The sequence below is a fragment of the Pyricularia oryzae genome, chromosome 4, assembly GCF_000002495.2.
Source record: "Pyricularia oryzae 70-15 chromosome 4, whole genome shotgun sequence".
Taxonomy (NCBI): domain Eukaryota; kingdom Fungi; phylum Ascomycota; class Sordariomycetes; order Magnaporthales; family Pyriculariaceae; genus Pyricularia; species Pyricularia oryzae.
This window is the reverse complement of record NC_017851.1, coordinates 5,225,675-5,243,217: the sequence shown is the minus strand read 5'-3', so window position 1 is coordinate 5,243,217 and position 17,543 is coordinate 5,225,675. Positions and strand designations below refer to the sequence as shown.

Here is a 17,543-nt window from a genome sequence, read left to right as displayed (position 1 = left end):
AAGCCGAGAAGCTGCCCCCACACCGACCGTCCGACCACCATATCCCGCTTATAGAAGGAAAAACGCCGCCGTTCGGCCCCCTGTACGCCATGTCCCGCGAAGAGCTGATAGCCCTTAAGGAATGGCTGACCGCAGAGTTGAAAAAAGGGTTTATCAGACCCAGTTCGTCATCCGTCGCCTCGCCCGTTTTGTTCGTGAAGAAGCAGGGAGGAGGGTTGAGGTTTTGCGTGGATTACCGCGCGCTGAATAACATTACCGTAAAAGACCGTTACCCGCTGCCGCTAGTCCGAGAGACCCTGAACAACCTGGCCGGCATGAAATTCTTCTCGAAAATCGATATCGTTTCCGCTTTTAACAATATTCGGATTAAAAAGGGGGAAGAATACCTGACGGCATTCCGCACGAGATTCGGCTTATACGAGAGCCTAGTCATGCCTTTCGGGCTAACGGGAGCCCCCGCGACGTTCCAGAGATATATAAACGACTCCCTGCGCGAATACTTAGACGTATTTTGTACAGCCTACCTGGACGACATTTTGATTTATAGCCGCACCCGAACAGAACACGAAGAACATTTGAAACTCGTACTGGAAGCCCTGAGGAAAGCCGGGCTATACGCCAACGCCGCGAAGTGCGAATTCTTCGTGACGGAAACCAAGTTCCTGGGCCTGCTGGTCGGCGTCGAAGGCGTAAAAATGGACCCTGAAAAAATCACCGCTGTCCTGGACTGGCAAACACCCAAAAAGCTTACTGACGTACAAGCATTTTTGGGGTTTGGCAACTTTTACCGGCGCTTTATCCGAGATTTCTCAAAGATCGTAGCCCCTTTGACGAGATTGACCAAGAAAGACGTCGCATTCGAATGGAATAGCGCCTGCGAAACCGCCTTCCGACTGCTGAAGAGAAAGTTTACCGAAGCCCCCGTACTGGCGCACTTCGATTGGGAAAAGGATGTGATCCTGGAGACCGACGCTTCCGATTATGTTTCTGCGGGAATATTGTCACAATACGGCGACGACGGAATACTCCGCCCCGTCGCGTTCTTTTCGAAAAAACACACAGCTACCGAATGCAATTACGAGATTTACGACAAAGAATTGCTAGCCATTATCCGCTGTTTTGAAGAATGGCGCCCGGAACTCGAAGGGACGTCGTCCCCGGTCCAAGTAATTACGGACCACCGCAACCTGGAATATTTCACGACGACGAAAATGCTCAACCGCCGACAAGCCCGATGGGCCGAATTCCTGTCAAGATTTAATTTCCGTATCACCTACCGACCCGGGAAACAAGGAGCGAAGCCCGACGCATTAACCAGGAGGTCAGAGGATATGCCTGAGGAGGGGGATGAACGACTTAAGCACCAAACACAAGTCGTACTGAAAGAACACAATTTACCTGCCCGCCCCACCCGGTTACAACCCATAATCCGCCAAAACAAACCCCTATTGCCAAAACACCTGATAGAGCTACTAGACGCCGGATACGAATCCGACCCGATAACGCAATCTGCCCTAGAAGCGTTGAGGACAGGCGCCGACCGCCACCCCAAGCTGCAATTGGCCGAATGCGAAGAACGATCCGGCTATTTGTATTACCGCAATAGACTGTACGTACCCGATTCGAATAATCTGAAAGCCGAGATCCTGCGCCGCTGCCACGACTCCCCCGTCGCCGGTCACCCCGGCAAAGCAAAAACCTACGACCTGCTGTCCTGAGAATATTACTGGCCCGGAATGCTACATTACGTATCATTATGGGTAAAGAAATGCCAGACCTGCCGCCGAATCAACCCGTCCCGCGAAGGCCACCAGGGCCTCCTGCGACCCCTGCCCACTCCTGAACGCTCATGGCAACACCTGTCGATGGATTTTATCACACATTTGCCGCAAAGCAACGGCCACGACGCCATCCTAGTGGTCGTAGACCGCCTGACTAAGATGAGACACTTCGTCCCTTGTAAAGGGACCTGCAATGCCGAGGACACCGCCAACCTGTACCTACACCACGTATGGAAACTACACGGGTTGCCCCTGACGATAGTTTCGGATAGAGGCACCCAATTCGTGTCGAAGTTTTGGAAACACCTGACAACCCGTTTGAAAATCGACAGCCTGCTATCCACTGCTCACCACCCCGAGACTGACGGACAGACCGAGCGTTTTAACGCGTCCCTGGAACAATATTTGAGAGCTTATGTGGCCTACCTGCAAGATGATTGGGAAAGTTGGCTTCCCCTCGCCGAATTCACAGCCAACTCCCACAAGTCCGAGACCACCGGAACCTCCCCGTTTTACGCGACTTACGGATTCCATCCCCGCATGGGATTCGAGCCGGTACCCCTGAACCAGCCTTTGCCCGCCCAGCGGGATGCCGAAAAGCTAGCCGCCCGAATGGAAGCCATTCTGGAACAAGCCCGCGCCGAAATGACCGCCGCCCAAGCCCGTTACGAAGAACAGGCGAACCGACACCGTACCCCGGCCCGCCGGCTTACCGTCGGCCAATATGTATGGTTAGACGCACGGAACATCCAGACCGCCCGCCCGCAGAAGAAACTGGATTGGAAGAACTTGGGACCCTTCCGAATTTCTGAGGTGATTAGCCCGTACGCCTACCGTTTGGACCTGCCGTCGTCTATGAGAGTACACCCTGTTTTCAATATAAACCGACTAAAACCTGCTGACGTTGAGCCCCTGCCGGGCCAACAACCTGCACCGCCACCCCATTTGGAAGTGGAAGGTGAGAGAGAATACGAAGTCGAAGAGATCCTCGACTCCTTTTGGGAAACCCGCGGCCGAGGAGGCCGCCGGCTGAAATATATCGTCCGTTGGGCTGGATATAGCGAACCCACGACTGAACCTGCCGATTACCTGGAAAACGCTGCTCAATTGGTAAAGAATTTCCACCGTCGATACCCCCATAAGCCCGGGCCCCGGCCGTGACGGAGCTCGGCCTGGAAGGGGGGAATACTGTCACAGACCTGAAGGACAGCCACTGGGCTGTCGCTTAGTCATGACCCCTGTCACGTGAAGGCGCGAGGGCCGAGCGCCTCGCGCGCGTATATCTACGCGAAATCTCTGCAGTCTCCGATATGTAGCTCCTCGAGCTACGTCTTCGTCAACAACCACCTGCTACCCTGTACCTGGAAGACTAGATAGCCAATATACTCTGTCCTGTTACCTGATCGCCCGCACCTACCTGTCCGCCCTGCCTGCCCGTGACAAAATCGCTTTTTCCGGATTTTAATTTTGTTTGGGATTTAATTTTCCCGATAAATCCTTTAAATCTTTCGTTATTGGATAAAATAAATATTTTTACGCAATATTCCGTTAATACGTCGTTTTTTTGGTATTTTTATTTTATATTATATATTAATCGTTTTTTTGTAAATTCGTTTGGTAATATAATTTCGAATCCTGGTCGGCCTTTAATTTTTGGAAATAATAGGTGGTATTTTCTTAAATTATCCTTTTTTTTAATTAATTTGCTCGCAAATCCAACTCCTAATAATATTGGCGGAGCGGTTTTTGGCAATTTTAAAAATGGTTAAAAGATTTCCAAATATTTTTTTTATACCTATAATTTTCCCATTTAACAAAATATTTTGTTTTGCCGTAATTTCGTCTATGGTCGAATATTTGTTTAACGTTATAGGTTTGTTTTGCGTCGATTTCGATCGTTTTTTATATGCTAATACCGTATAATATTGGTTCCAGTAATAATACGTGAAATATGGGGTAAATTTTTATAATATTTGGTAATAATAATTTATAATTAATATCGCTAATTTTTTTATTAATTTTAAAAGGTCCAAACTTTTTAAAATCGAATTTGCTATTAAATCGTTATGTTAATTATATGTATTATTTTGCATGTAATAAGCCCACTTTTATTTGTATATAGCCAATTTTATTTAGTGCCGAAGTGGAGTGGGGAATGGTGGAATTCCGTTACTTTGTTAATGCAGGAATGCAATTTAAAGGTCAGCGAGTGGGGTTAGCTACCCTGTACCGGGTTTAATACCCACCCTGCACCTGCGAGTCAGCTACCCTGTACCGGGTTGAAAATTTCACCAAGTTAACGTTTAAATGCAAACCCAGAGATGGTTTGTATGCAAATGAGGGTGTTTTTTCAAAAACCCATACAAATTAGTTTTTCGGAAATTCATTCGCGGCACCGGAACCTTTTCTGGCGTGCGGACCCCCACTTCGATGTCGGAGAGTATGTAAGGGAAATAAAGCAAAATCTCCCCCAACCAATTATTTATCAGTACCAAAATTATAGTGCATTTCTACCTATTATTTAGCGCTTTTAGCACTGGTTATTTACCACGCCGCACCTAGGGTTTACCCCTATATCCCCTGTTAGCACCATTGTTATTAACAGGTTATGAGCCCGGAAAGGTTCTAGCTAGTGCACTAAAGCGCATTTTGCATTATTGGAAAGCCCTGTTTTCAGGCTTTAATTTGGTTATTGTCGCATATCCGCAGCACGTATATTGACGAAGATATTGCTGTTTTTTGTGCAAATTGTTGGTTATAGGTGCTACGTTAGCACCTATCCCCCCTGTAATTACAGTGAGGGGTCGCTATATTAGCGTTTGACTCAGGCCCAATTTTCAGGCACTGCAGCGCTCGCTCGATTGCAAATCCCAAAATTTTTGGTGTGGTTTTTATGGGTTGTGCATCGCTATTGCGATTGGTTCAAATTTTTAGTGCGTTAATTAGGGTTTGCGCTAACGAGTCAGGGCCAAAACCCCTGTATTCGCCCGCTAATAGCCCAGTGATCCACTAACCGAACGCTGCAAATTACCCTGCAGGTTACCCTGCACCCACCTAGCGAATTGAACTTTCGATCGCTAGTGCACCTGGATCGGTACAAATAATACCAGGGCACCCATTAATTGTGGATTTAGGGATTCCAACCCTGTATTTTCAGTGGATTCGATCATTGAAAATAGCAATAAGCCCTATATTTGGCAAGTATAGGCCTGTAACCGTTAGAAGGCAAACGGCTATAGAAAATCCTAGATTGGGGTATTTACCCTTAGGCGACTAGGTTAGTTTTTAACTATAATTCAGGCCACCCTACAATGGAAGACAGCCCTATGTCGGGCCTCCCAGGCCCAATTCCACCGGATAGGGGCCCTGAATCCAGCCCGAATGAAGTTCTAACCGCTAAATTACAGGCGCAAGACCTGCAATTAAAAGCGTTAACTACGCAATTGGATCAACTTCAGCACACAATTCAACAGTTAACATCTCTGTTGACGCTGAAAAATGGTGAACCCACTAGTTTTAGTGGTATTGCGGGTATTAATACCCCCAATAGCGGTAATCTGGAGGCCAACCCACAGATTTTTAGCGCTAATACCGCTACCGCACCACCTAATCCACCCGGTAACCTAATTCTAGGTGACGGGATAGGTAAAGAACTATCAAAACGGGTATTTTCCTTCCCCGAAAATTGCAAATTAGTAGGGGCTAGCAATTACGACCTGTGGAAACAGGCACTTATAGTACAATTCAGGGCTATAAAAGCTGCGGAATTTATTTCCAACCCTGAAATTGGCTATAGCCTACCGGAACATGAGCAATCAGTCCTATTATTGCTTATTAAAGACAGCCTAACCAAGGAACCTTTAGAATCCATTGCATGGCATTCCAGCCCTGTAACGGCCTATAAGACCCTGGAAGATAGCTATTCCGTTGCACCCGAAATTAGCAGAGACTCGCTATATCGGGAATTTCACGCCCTAAATCTTTCGAAATTTAGAGGGTCAATACCAGAATTTAACAGCCGTTTTAATTCCCTGGTAGCTAGATTAGCGAATGCCAACGTGCAAATTAGCCCTATCGATGTACGAAATCAATACCTACGGGCCCTGGAGGGGACGTTCCCTACCTGGACCGAACGCCAACGCAGTACCCAACGGGCCCTGCAGGCTATAGGCCAAAATTCGGATCGATTAAATTTGCAATACCTTATGGCGGACCTTATATCCGAAAATTCGATTTCAGGCTCTACAACTGCCAAAGCCACTAATTACAGGGCTGAAGGTCGAAAATCAGGGAAAAAAGGCGCTAAAAAGGACGCTAAAAAGGAAAATAATGGGCAGGACGGCACCTCCAAATCACGAAAAAAGGGCAAATCAACCCCTAATTCGGATTCGGCTATTGCAAAAGATAATAAATCCTCCAATTCTAGCGAATCGAACGCTGGAACTTCCATGATTTCAATGGATTTCGAGTTATTTACGGGCTCGATTCCAGGTGACGTTAGCGTTTGCGCAGCGTATAACGCCCTGGAACAGGCAGGCGATTCGGGCGGTAATTTACCGTACCGGGCACTGCAACAGGAGGTTAATTCCGCTATTAGCGGGGTTATAGAATTATGTTCGGAATCGGATTCGGAACCCGATTATACCGGTAAAACGCTAAAACCACAGGTATTAGCAACTAATTCTAAGGCTAAGACGAAGCCTGGAAGCGGCGTAAATAGGGACCCTAAGCCCCGACGGCTAGGCTACCCGGTCCTGTACGATACAGGTAGCACGCACCATATCTTTGCAAATAAGCAATTTTTTACCGATTATACCCCCGGCTCAACAGTCGAAATCGGTACCGGAGGTGGCCCTGTTAGGCCTATTGGCACTGGAACTGTTAAAATACAGGTCCGGTATGGCTCCAAAATTGACGAATTTAGAGAGGTTACGTTAAATAACGTGCTATATATCCCCTCGTTTGGAATAAATATCGTTAGTGGGCTAATACACTACAATACAGGGGGCGTATTATTAAAAAATACCCTGTACGATCGGGATCGCAAGGCGTGGGGACGCCTAAATACCGCCAAAAATTCGTTCTGTTTGGAGGTAAAAGGGTGCGATATCCTTATTCGAAATACTACATCTACGGTTTCGAATTACGCCTGTGTAATTGGTGAATATAGCACCGCCTCTAGCCTAACCTTACAGGGGGTTACAAAGGGCTACGCAGCCCCGTTGGAGGTAAAACTAAATAATATAGTCCCTGAAGACCAAGACGACTATAAAATCTACACCGATTCGGAACCGGGAGAAAATACGGTAACGGAAGTGTTAAATCCCAAACAAAATAAGGATATAACCGTAGATTTACCTGTAATGCAGAAATTTAGTGCAAAAACCCCTGAAAATCCACGTGAGATTGGGCCCCGTAGGCCCGGTAAGCCGCTAGATGACCCTTTTAAGCAGCCTAATTCAAAAGGGGCTAATACCGAAAAAGAGGGGGTTTCCCACACAAGAAATCCGTTGTTAGAACCTCCTTTAGTACCGGAATTAGTGCAGGCCCCTGTAAATTACCTCCCTTTAAGCCTAAATCGAACTACCGATGGTTGGGTAACAGCTGAAGGAGACGGAATTACAGGCGATTGTGACGAAATCCAGGCCCAAAAAGCCCTGTTATGGCACAGGCGCTTAGGGCATATAGGGTTGTTATTGCTTAAAAAGACCGCTAAAAACGCAGACGGTCTACCTAATTTCGACAAAATTAGGGCTATTACCTGCATTACTTGCATTAAAGCCACCTCTGTTAGGCGTACAAATAAAGGGGCACTCCCTACACCCCCTAATATCCTCGATTCCATAGAGGGTGATACAGTAACCCTTAAACCTAACCCTCACAATAAAAAACCCGTATTTTTGTTATTAGTGGATCGAAAATCACGTTTTCGGTGGTCGATCTCACTACGGAATAAAGCCGGACCTACGGTTTTAGTGGCTATTAAAGGCTTTTTTAAGGTTTTAAAAGCTACGTACGGGCGCTACCCCACTAAATTTCATTTTGATGGGGGGCACGAGGTAAATACAGAGCTTCAAGATTGGTTTGCAAGTAAAGGTGTTAATTTTAGCACCTCCAACCCCTACAACCATGGCCAAAACGGGCTAACGGAACGGTCCGTTAGGGTTATTTTGGATAGGCTAAGGTCTACCATTTTAGCGGCAGGTCTACCACTATATTTATGGTGTTATTTACTGTCAGCCGTGGTTGATTTAGTTAACCGTACAGCGGTAACTAACAGGGAGTTAACACCCTACGAGGAATTTTATTCCGAATTTCAACCTGGATTACCACACAGGCCTAATTTAGGCCATTATCGGGTTATTGGTACCGTATGCCAGGCTATTATACCGCTGGAAAAACGCCAAAAATCCAACAAATTGGCTCCCCGAACGGAAACAGTAAGGCTTTTAGCCCATTTATCCAATTCTACAGCGTTGGTTTACGCCCCCGCCAGACGGGCCGTATATAAAACCTCTACCGTAAAAATTTTAGAGGGTATACCCGCTGAAAATTTGGCTATTCCAGGGGAAACGCTACAGATTTCAGAGGGGGAAAATCCAGATTTAGAGGGGGATTCTAATTCTGAACCTGAAGACGAAATCTACAGCGCCAAAACTTTGGATCCAGTGGATAATAATCCCCTACCTCCCGCAATTACAGTTCCTCCCTGGCCTGTACAGTCTACTGTTCGCCCCCCAGAGCTTATAACGGTAGCGGTGCCTAATTCAGCACCTAAAATAACGGAAGTTCCGGTGTTTTCGGCACCTAAAATACAGAATATGGAGTTAAATTCGCAGTTCGAAAACCCAGATCCTATGGATATCGATTACGTGCATTATCTTTGTTATCAAACCCAAAAGAAAACAAAGAAAAAGCCCACTAAAGACGGCGAACCAAATAGCTACCAACAGGCCCTAAAAAGCCCTGAAAGTGCTAAATGGTTAGCAGCTTTAGCGTCTGAATTCGACCAGATCGTTACTGCAAAAACCTTCCGTTTTATCCCTAAAATTAAAATGCATACAGGCCGTAGACTAATCTCTACCCGGCCGGTGTTTAAATTAAAAAAGGATGAAAATAATAAGCCTATAAAGTATAAAGCCAGGCTTGTTGTTAGGGGGTTTTTACAGGTCGAAGGCCTAGATTATATCGAGACTTTTGCTAGCACTAGTATACCGCCCACCTGGCGTATATTATTGGCTATAGCTAATGCACAAAATTGGGAAATAGAACAAATCGATTTTATCGGTGCGTTTTTAAATAGTGACCTTACAGACGTAGATATTTATTTGCAAATTCCAGAGGGTTTTAGCGATTGGGCTAGATCTTGCAGCCCTACTACCGCTAAAATTTTAGTGCAAATGGGCTATAATCCAAAGGAAATGCAAGTTATACTGTTGGAAAAGGCGCTATACGGTCTGAAACAGGGCCCAAGAGAATGGCAAACAAAGCTAAAAAGCCTACTTTTTACAGAAGGTTTTAAGCCGCTAATCTCTGATCCAGCTGTCTTTTATAATGCTAAATCCAAGCATTTCATTGTTACTTTTGTTGACGATTGCCTGCTAATAGGTCCTAAATTGCAATATATTCAGGATTTAAAAGCCCGTTTTAACAAAATATACGCATTGGAAGACAGGGGCCCTGCAGCCTATTTTTTAGGCGTTCAGATTATAAGGGACAGGCCTAACCGCCTGCTTTGGCTCCATCAAAGTCAGTATATAGAGGAAGCATTAGCAACGTTCGGATTAGCTGATTGCAAACCTATTTCTGTTCCCTTACAGCCGGGTGTGCTAAAATATAGTGGGGGCAAACCCGTAAATGCGCTAGAAATCAAATTGTTACAGCGTATTATCGGCACCCTAATGTATTTAATGCTATTAACGCGCCCGGACATCGGTTTTGCGGTTCAATGGTTATCTCGTTCTTTAACGAAAGCCACTACAATCCACTTAACGGCAGCTAAAAACCTACTTCGCTACTTAGCAGGTACTAAATCCCTAGCAATCTGCTACGGAAATAGGGTAATTAAAGCTAATTTACCACCTAACTCTTTGATTGGGGGTTTTAAAGGCCTAAAATTACTTGGTTTTAGTGACAGCGATTTTGCCGGGGCTAGGGAAGATTCAAAATCCACTTACGGATATTTGTATACCCTATCTGGGGGCCCTATAACGTGGAAGTGCAAAAAGGCTAGTACTATTCTTAATAACAATGGTGCTAACAGGGGATATAGGGGTAAACCCTAGGTGCGGCGTGGTAAATAACCAGTGCTAAAAGCGCTAAATAATAGGTAGAAATGCACTATAATTTTGGTACTGATAAATAATTGGTTGGGGGAGATTTTGCTTTATTTCCCTTACATACTCTCCGACATCGAAGTGGGGGTCCGCACGCCAGAAAAGGTTCCGGTGCCGCGAATGAATTTCCGAAAAACTAATTTGTATGGGTTTTTGAAAAAACACCCTCATTTGCATACAAACCATCTCTGGGTTTGCATTTAAACGTTAACTTGGTGAAATTTTCAACCCGGTACAGGGTAGCTGACTCGCAGGTGCAGGGTGGGTATTAAACCCGGTACAGGGTAGCTAACCCCACTCGCTGACCTTTAAATTGCATTCCTGCATTAACAAAGTAACGGAATTCCACCATTCCCCACTCCACTTCGGCACTAAATAAAATTGGCTATATACAAATAAAAGTGGGCTTATTACATGCAAAATAATGCATATAATTAACATAACGATTTAATAGCAAATTCGATTTTAAAAAGTTTGGACCTTTTAAAATTAATAAAAAAATTAGCGATATTAATTATAAATTATTATTACCAAATATTATAAAAATTTACCCCATATTTCACGTATTATTACTGGAACCAATATTATACGGTATTAGCATATAAAAAACGATCGAAATCGACGCAAAACAAACCTATAACGTTAAACAAATATTCGACCATAGACGAAATTACGGCAAAACAAAATATTTTGTTAAATGGGAAAATTATAGGTATAAAAAAAATATTTGGAAATCTTTTAACCATTTTTAAAATTGCCAAAAACCGCTCCGCCAATATTATTAGGAGTTGGATTTGCGAGCAAATTAATTAAAAAAAAGGATAATTTAAGAAAATACCACCTATTATTTCCAAAAATTAAAGGCCGACCAGGATTCGAAATTATATTACCAAACGAATTTACAAAAAAACGATTAATATATAATATAAAATAAAAATACCAAAAAAACGACGTATTAACGGAATATTGCGTAAAAATATTTATTTTATCCAATAACGAAAGATTTAAAGGATTTATCGGGAAAATTAAATCCCAAACAAAATTAAAATCCGGAAAAAGCGATTTTGTCACGGGCAGGCAGGGCGGACAGGTAGGTGCGGGCGATCAGGTAACAGGACAGAGTATATTGGCTATCTAGTCTTCCAGGTACAGGGTAGCAGGTGGTTGTTGACGAAGACGTAGCTCGAGGAGCTACATATCGGAGACTGCAGAGATTTCGCGTAGATATACGCGCGCGAGGCGCTCGGCCCTCGCGCCTTCACGTGACAGGGGTCATGACTAAGCGACAGCCCAGTGGCTGTCCTTCAGGTCTGTGACAGTATTCCCCCCTTCCAGGCCGAGCTCCGTCACGGCCGGGGCCCGGGCTTATGGGGGTATCGACGGTGGAAATTCTTTACCAATTGAGCAGCGTTTTCCAGGTAATCGGCAGGTTCAGTCGTGGGTTCGCTATATCCAGCCCAACGGACGATATATTTCAGCCGGCGGCCTCCTCGGCCGCGGGTTTCCCAAAAGGAGTCGAGGATCTCTTCGACTTCGTATTCTCTCTCACCTTCCACTTCCAAATGGGGTGGCGGTGCAGGTTGTTGGCCCGGCAGGGGCTCAACGTCAGCAGGTTTTAGTCGGTTTATATTGAAAACAGGGTGTACTCTCATAGACGACGGCAGGTCCAAACGGTAGGCGTACGGGCTAATCACCTCAGAAATTCGGAAGGGTCCCAAGTTCTTCCAATCCAGTTTCTTCTGCGGGCGGGCGGTCTGGATGTTCCGTGCGTCTAACCATACATATTGGCCGACGGTAAGCCGGCGGGCCGGGGTACGGTGTCGGTTCGCCTGTTCTTCGTAACGGGCTTGGGCGGCGGTCATTTCGGCGCGGGCTTGTTCCAGAATGGCTTCCATTCGGGCGGCTAGCTTTTCGGCATCCCGCTGGGCGGGCAAAGGCTGGTTCAGGGGTACCGGCTCGAATCCCATGCGGGGATGGAATCCGTAAGTCGCGTAAAACGGGGAGGTTCCGGTGGTCTCGGACTTGTGGGAGTTGGCTGTGAATTCGGCGAGGGGAAGCCAACTTTCCCAATCATCTTGCAGGTAGGCCACATAAGCTCTCAAATATTGTTCCAGGGACGCGTTAAAACGCTCGGTCTGTCCGTCAGTCTCGGGGTGGTGAGCAGTGGATAGCAGGCTGTCGATTTTCAAACGGGTTGTCAGGTGTTTCCAAAACTTCGACACGAATTGGGTGCCTCTATCCGAAACTATCGTCAGGGGCAACCCGTGTAGTTTCCATACGTGGTGTAGGTACAGGTTGGCGGTGTCCTCGGCATTGCAGGTCCCTTTACAAGGGACGAAGTGTCTCATCTTAGTCAGGCGGTCTACGACCACTAGGATGGCGTCGTGGCCGTTGCTTTGCGGCAAATGTGTGATAAAATCCATCGACAGGTGTTGCCATGAGCGTTCAGGAGTGGGCAGGGGTCGCAGGAGGCCCTGGTGGCCTTCGCGGGACGGGTTGATTCGGCGGCAGGTCTGGCATTTCTTTACCCATAATGATACGTAATGTAGCATTCCGGGCCAGTAATATTCTCGGGACAGCAGGTCGTAGGTTTTTGCTTTGCCGGGGTGACCGGCGACGGGGGAGTCGTGGCAGCGGCGCAGGATCTCGGCTTTCAGATTATTCGAATCGGGTACGTACAGTCTATTGCGGTAATACAAATAGCCGGATCGTTCTTCGCATTCGGCCAATTGCAGCTTGGGGTGGCGGTCGGCGCCTGTCCTCAACGCTTCTAGGGCAGATTGCGTTATCGGGTCGGATTCGTATCCGGCGTCTAGTAGCTCTATCAGGTGTTTTGGCAATAGGGGTTTGTTTTGGCGGATTATGGGTTGTAACCGGGTGGGGCGGGCAGGTAAATTGTGTTCTTTCAGTACGACTTGTGTTTGGTGCTTAAGTCGTTCATCCCCCTCCTCAGGCATATCCTCTGACCTCCTGGTTAATGCGTCGGGCTTCGCTCCTTGTTTCCCGGGTCGGTAGGTGATACGGAAATTAAATCTTGACAGGAATTCGGCCCATCGGGCTTGTCGGCGGTTGAGCATTTTCGTCGTCGTGAAATATTCCAGGTTGCGGTGGTCCGTAATTACTTGGACCGGGGACGACGTCCCTTCGAGTTCCGGGCGCCATTCTTCAAAACAGCGGATAATGGCTAGCAATTCTTTGTCGTAAATCTCGTAATTGCATTCGGTAGCTGTGTGTTTTTTCGAAAAGAACGCGACGGGGCGGAGTATTCCGTCGTCGCCGTATTGTGACAATATTCCCGCAGAAACATAATCGGAAGCGTCGGTCTCCAGGATCACATCCTTTTCCCAATCGAAGTGCGCCAGTACGGGGGCTTCGGTAAACTTTCTCTTCAGCAGTCGGAAGGCGGTTTCGCAGGCGCTATTCCATTCGAATGCGACGTCTTTCTTGGTCAATCTCGTCAAAGGGGCTACGATCTTTGAGAAATCTCGGATAAAGCGCCGGTAAAAGTTGCCAAACCCCAAAAATGCTTGTACGTCAGTAAGCTTTTTGGGTGTTTGCCAGTCCAGGACAGCGGTGATTTTTTCAGGGTCCATTTTTACGCCTTCGACGCCGACCAGCAGGCCCAGGAACTTGGTTTCCGTCACGAAGAATTCGCACTTCGCGGCGTTGGCGTATAGCCCGGCTTTCCTCAGGGCTTCCAGTACGAGTTTCAAATGTTCTTCGTGTTCTGTTCGGGTGCGGCTATAAATCAAAATGTCGTCCAGGTAGGCTGTACAAAATACGTCTAAGTATTCGCGCAGGGAGTCGTTTATATATCTCTGGAACGTCGCGGGGGCTCCCGTTAGCCCGAAAGGCATGACTAGGCTCTCGTATAAGCCGAATCTCGTGCGGAATGCCGTCAGGTATTCTTCCCCCTTTTTAATCCGAATATTGTTAAAAGCGGAAACGATATCGATTTTCGAGAAGAATTTCATGCCGGCCAGGTTGTTCAGGGTCTCTCGGACTAGCGGCAGCGGGTAACGGTCTTTTACGGTAATGTTATTCAGCGCGCGGTAATCCACGCAAAACCTCAACCCTCCTCCCTGCTTCTTCACGAACAAAACGGGCGAGGCGACGGATGACGAACTGGGTCTGATAAACCCTTTTTTCAACTCTGCGGTCAGCCATTCCTTAAGGGCTATCAGCTCTTCGCGGGACATGGCGTACAGGGGGCCGAACGGCGGCGTTTTTCCTTCTATAAGCGGGATATGGTGGTCGGACGGTCGGTGTGGGGGCAGCTTCTCGGCTTCTTGCGGGGAAAATACGTCCGCGAATTCCCGGATTGTTTCGGGCAGGGTCGGCCCGTTCCTATTTTGGGGGTCGGCGGCTAGGACCTCATCAATCTGTTTCAAGGTTACGGCGTACAGTCGGCAGGATCGGCGGCGGGCGTACATGCTCGCGGCTTGCAGGGAGATAGGGGCGATATCCATTTCGCGGAGGGACGGCGGTCGGTCAGCCTGGTACTGGGGGCGGCTTTTTTTTGGTACGGCGTGTAAAGCTTTAACCTTCTCCGGTTTGTCGGGCATATTGCAGTGTCGGCGGCAATAGTCGCTGTCAAACGTAATAACGTGTGACGCGAATCCAATCGTTGGGTCGTGCTGCTTTAGCCAAGGCATTCCTAACACAATGGGGTAATGGGCTAGCTGTGTAACGAAAAACAGCGCGTTTTTCTGGATGTGGTCCTTGATTCTCAATTGTCCTCGGACATAATGGGTGCACTTCCCACTTTCGGCGGTCCTTCCGTCGAATACTTCGATGTCGAATGGGTTTCGCAGCGGATACATTTGTAATTGGCGTTCTTCGGCCCATCCTTGGTCGAGGAAGCATTTTCCTTCCGCACCGCAATCGGTGAGGGCATAGGTTGGGAGGTTTTGGCCCCCCACTGTCAGTTCGGCAGGCAGGATCATCAGGTCGGATCGTTGGTTATATTCCTCTTCAACGGGGAACCCGTGAACGGCGGCGGCAGAGATGCGGATCGCCGGCGGTCTATGCGCGGCCTTGGCGGCCTGGGGGCGACTTATCCCAGGCGGGCTCCGTTTTTCGAACTTCGGCTGCTGGAGCGGCTGGCGTCCGAACCGCGGCGGGGGTTTTCAGGGAGTTTGGTTTGCATCTGGCGCGGGGACCTGGACCTAGACCTGGATTGTTCGATCCCGGCCTGGTGCAGCCGCGTGCGGCGGGTATCCGGTTCTGGGCATTTGGCAACAAAATGTTCTTGGGATCCACAGCGGTAACATAGCATATTTTCTTTGCGGTTGTGGCGGCGTTGGCTGCTTAGGTCCATGGGGTCGTTAAACGGAAATTCCGCGTTTGGCTTGGGGGCGGCCCGCGGTATGTCGGTTTGGGTCCGGGGGGCCGCGCGCGCGGGGGGCGCTGCGGTCCGAGGGGTACGTGTCTGTCTGTTTTTATACTGCTGGTGCTGGCGGTAGCGGTTATCCAAGCTTTGCAGGTGTCGGGTAAATTCGTGGTACTGGCGGGATGGGGCGGGGTTGTGGAGGAGCATGTCCTGGAGCTCTTCCGATATTCCCTGGAATAGAAGAGGGGGGAGGGCATCCTCCGGCATTTCTCCTTCCAGAGACAGGCGTTGGAACTCCGACAGATACTCGGCGAAATCTACGTTCCGCTGCTTCAGGGCGTATAATTTGTTTTGTGCGTTTTGGACGTGGTCGGGGTCCCCGAATGCCTCCTCTAGGTATTGGAGGAGATCCGTATAATCTCCGAATTGGGGTGTGCCTCCGACCATTTTGGGCAGGATCAGGTTGTACGCTTTACCGGACAGTCGACCGGCTACATAAATTAGGCGTGATTCGGGGTTGGGGAAGCGGTCTTTGTTTGAGGTCATTTTCCCCCGGATTTGGGTGGCGAAGCGGCGGAGGTCGGAGCGGGCGCCCGTAAATTTATCGGGGTCTGGAAGTCGTTCAGAAAGGCGGGCGGAGGCGGGATGTTCGGAAGCAGGCGGCGGAGTCGTTCCCATAGGAGTAACCATAAGGGGTTCAACAGGCGTGTTGGTAGTTGGGGCGGGGGTGGTTATGTGTACCGTGGGTAGCGTTACGGTCCGAACTTCCTTCAGTTCGGACCGTGTTTTCTCTAATTCGGCGAAAGCGGCATCCCGGGAGGTTATGGCGGAGGCCTTTTCCATGGCCATGGCCAGAATGTCGGCCTGCGCCTTGTCGCGGACACGGTCCGTTTCGGCGCGGGCGCGTTGGGTCTCGGCTTCCTGCATTTCTAGGCAGGAGTTCAGGCGGACGTTGCTATCGTGCAATAGTTGCAGCTTTTGGTAGGAATCGGAGATGTAAGACACCCATTGTTCAGGGTGTCCTTGTAGGTGTTCGATCAGTTCCTCGGTCGAATCGGTTAAGATCGGGGGTTGCAGTGACGCAGGCATCGCGGGCACCTAATGAAGGAGCTACGTAATGTCACGGGCAGGCAGGGCGGACAGGTAGGTGCGGGCGATCAGGTAACAGGACAGAGTATATTGGCTATCTAGTCTTCCAGGTACAGGGTAGCAGGTGGTTGTTGACGAAGACGTAGCTCGAGGAGCTACATATCGGAGACTGCAGAGATTTCGCGTAGATATACGCGCGCGAGGCGCTCGGCCCTCGCGCCTTCACGTGACAGGGGTCATGACTAAGCGACAGCCCAGTGGCTGTCCTTCAGGTCTGTGACAGGTCGTAACATTTATGCCCTGATGTTAGCTTTAAAGTAATATATACGCGAACAAAAATAGTCAATTACTCACTTGGCCCCTGGCTGGTCCAGATAGAATGTCGGTACCCCCATGTATCTAATAAACTTGTACTGTTCCAACAAACACAACTATGTATATATATTAGTCTATCATGTCTTCCAACCACCGGCATTATTTTCCTCTCACCATCAACCACGTAGTCGAGAGGTACCATCTTCACAGCCCTGTTTAGATCAATTTTTATAGATTTTACACCATGCATATTCCACAGCTCTCCTCCCTTGCCATCGCCTTTTGCTTGGTCGATATGGCCCTGGCAGGAGTGAAATGGAGATTCGATCCCGACACGCAAACCATTGTACCCATTTCAAAGAGTCAACCGAGGCCCCGCCCCGCCCAGCCTCATATGGGACGCCTGTCAGGATCAAAGCGGCCATCGCCCCTGGACGGCACAGACGGCGACGGGCCTCTTCTCTGGTGCGAGGTTCACCTGTACACGCTCGACGGCAACCGCAAGAGACATCCCGTCGGCGCGCAAGACATTTATCCTTATCCCGGCCGTGCCTCGTTTACCCATGGTGGACGCACGGTCATTGTCGACGTCGACGATCGTTGCCAACCTAAGTACATCAAGGGTTTTAAGAAGGGCCTGCACCGTATTGAGATTTTGCGCGCCTACCCATTTGCAGACGAAGGAGTTAA

The 17,543-nt window shown here is 48.3% G+C and overlaps 3 protein-coding genes across 3 annotated transcripts; 2 read left to right on the top strand and 1 right to left on the bottom strand.

The window, feature by feature from the left end:
• Positions 1-3,223: 3,223 nt before the first annotated feature.
• MGG_17269 (uncharacterized protein) lies at positions 3,224-3,550 on the top strand (the record flags this gene model as incomplete). Its single annotated transcript, XM_003717528.1, has 1 exon — positions 3,224-3,550. A coding segment is annotated over one exon (327 nt), but the record flags the coding sequence as incomplete, so codon positions are not given.
• A 330-nt stretch (positions 3,551-3,880) lies between these two features.
• On the top strand, positions 3,881-4,343 carry MGG_17268 (uncharacterized protein; the record flags this gene model as incomplete). The annotated part of the gene is made up of 3 exons (XM_003717527.1): positions 3,881-3,995; positions 4,153-4,221; positions 4,285-4,343. Coding segments are annotated over 3 exons (243 nt in total), but the record flags the coding sequence as incomplete, so codon positions are not given.
• Positions 4,344-10,855: 6,512 nt separating this feature from the next.
• On the bottom strand, positions 10,856-11,182 carry MGG_17267 (uncharacterized protein; the record flags this gene model as incomplete). The annotated part of the gene is made up of 1 exon (XM_003717526.1): positions 10,856-11,182. A coding segment is annotated over one exon (327 nt), but the record flags the coding sequence as incomplete, so codon positions are not given.
• Positions 11,183-17,543: the final 6,361 nt, after the last annotated feature.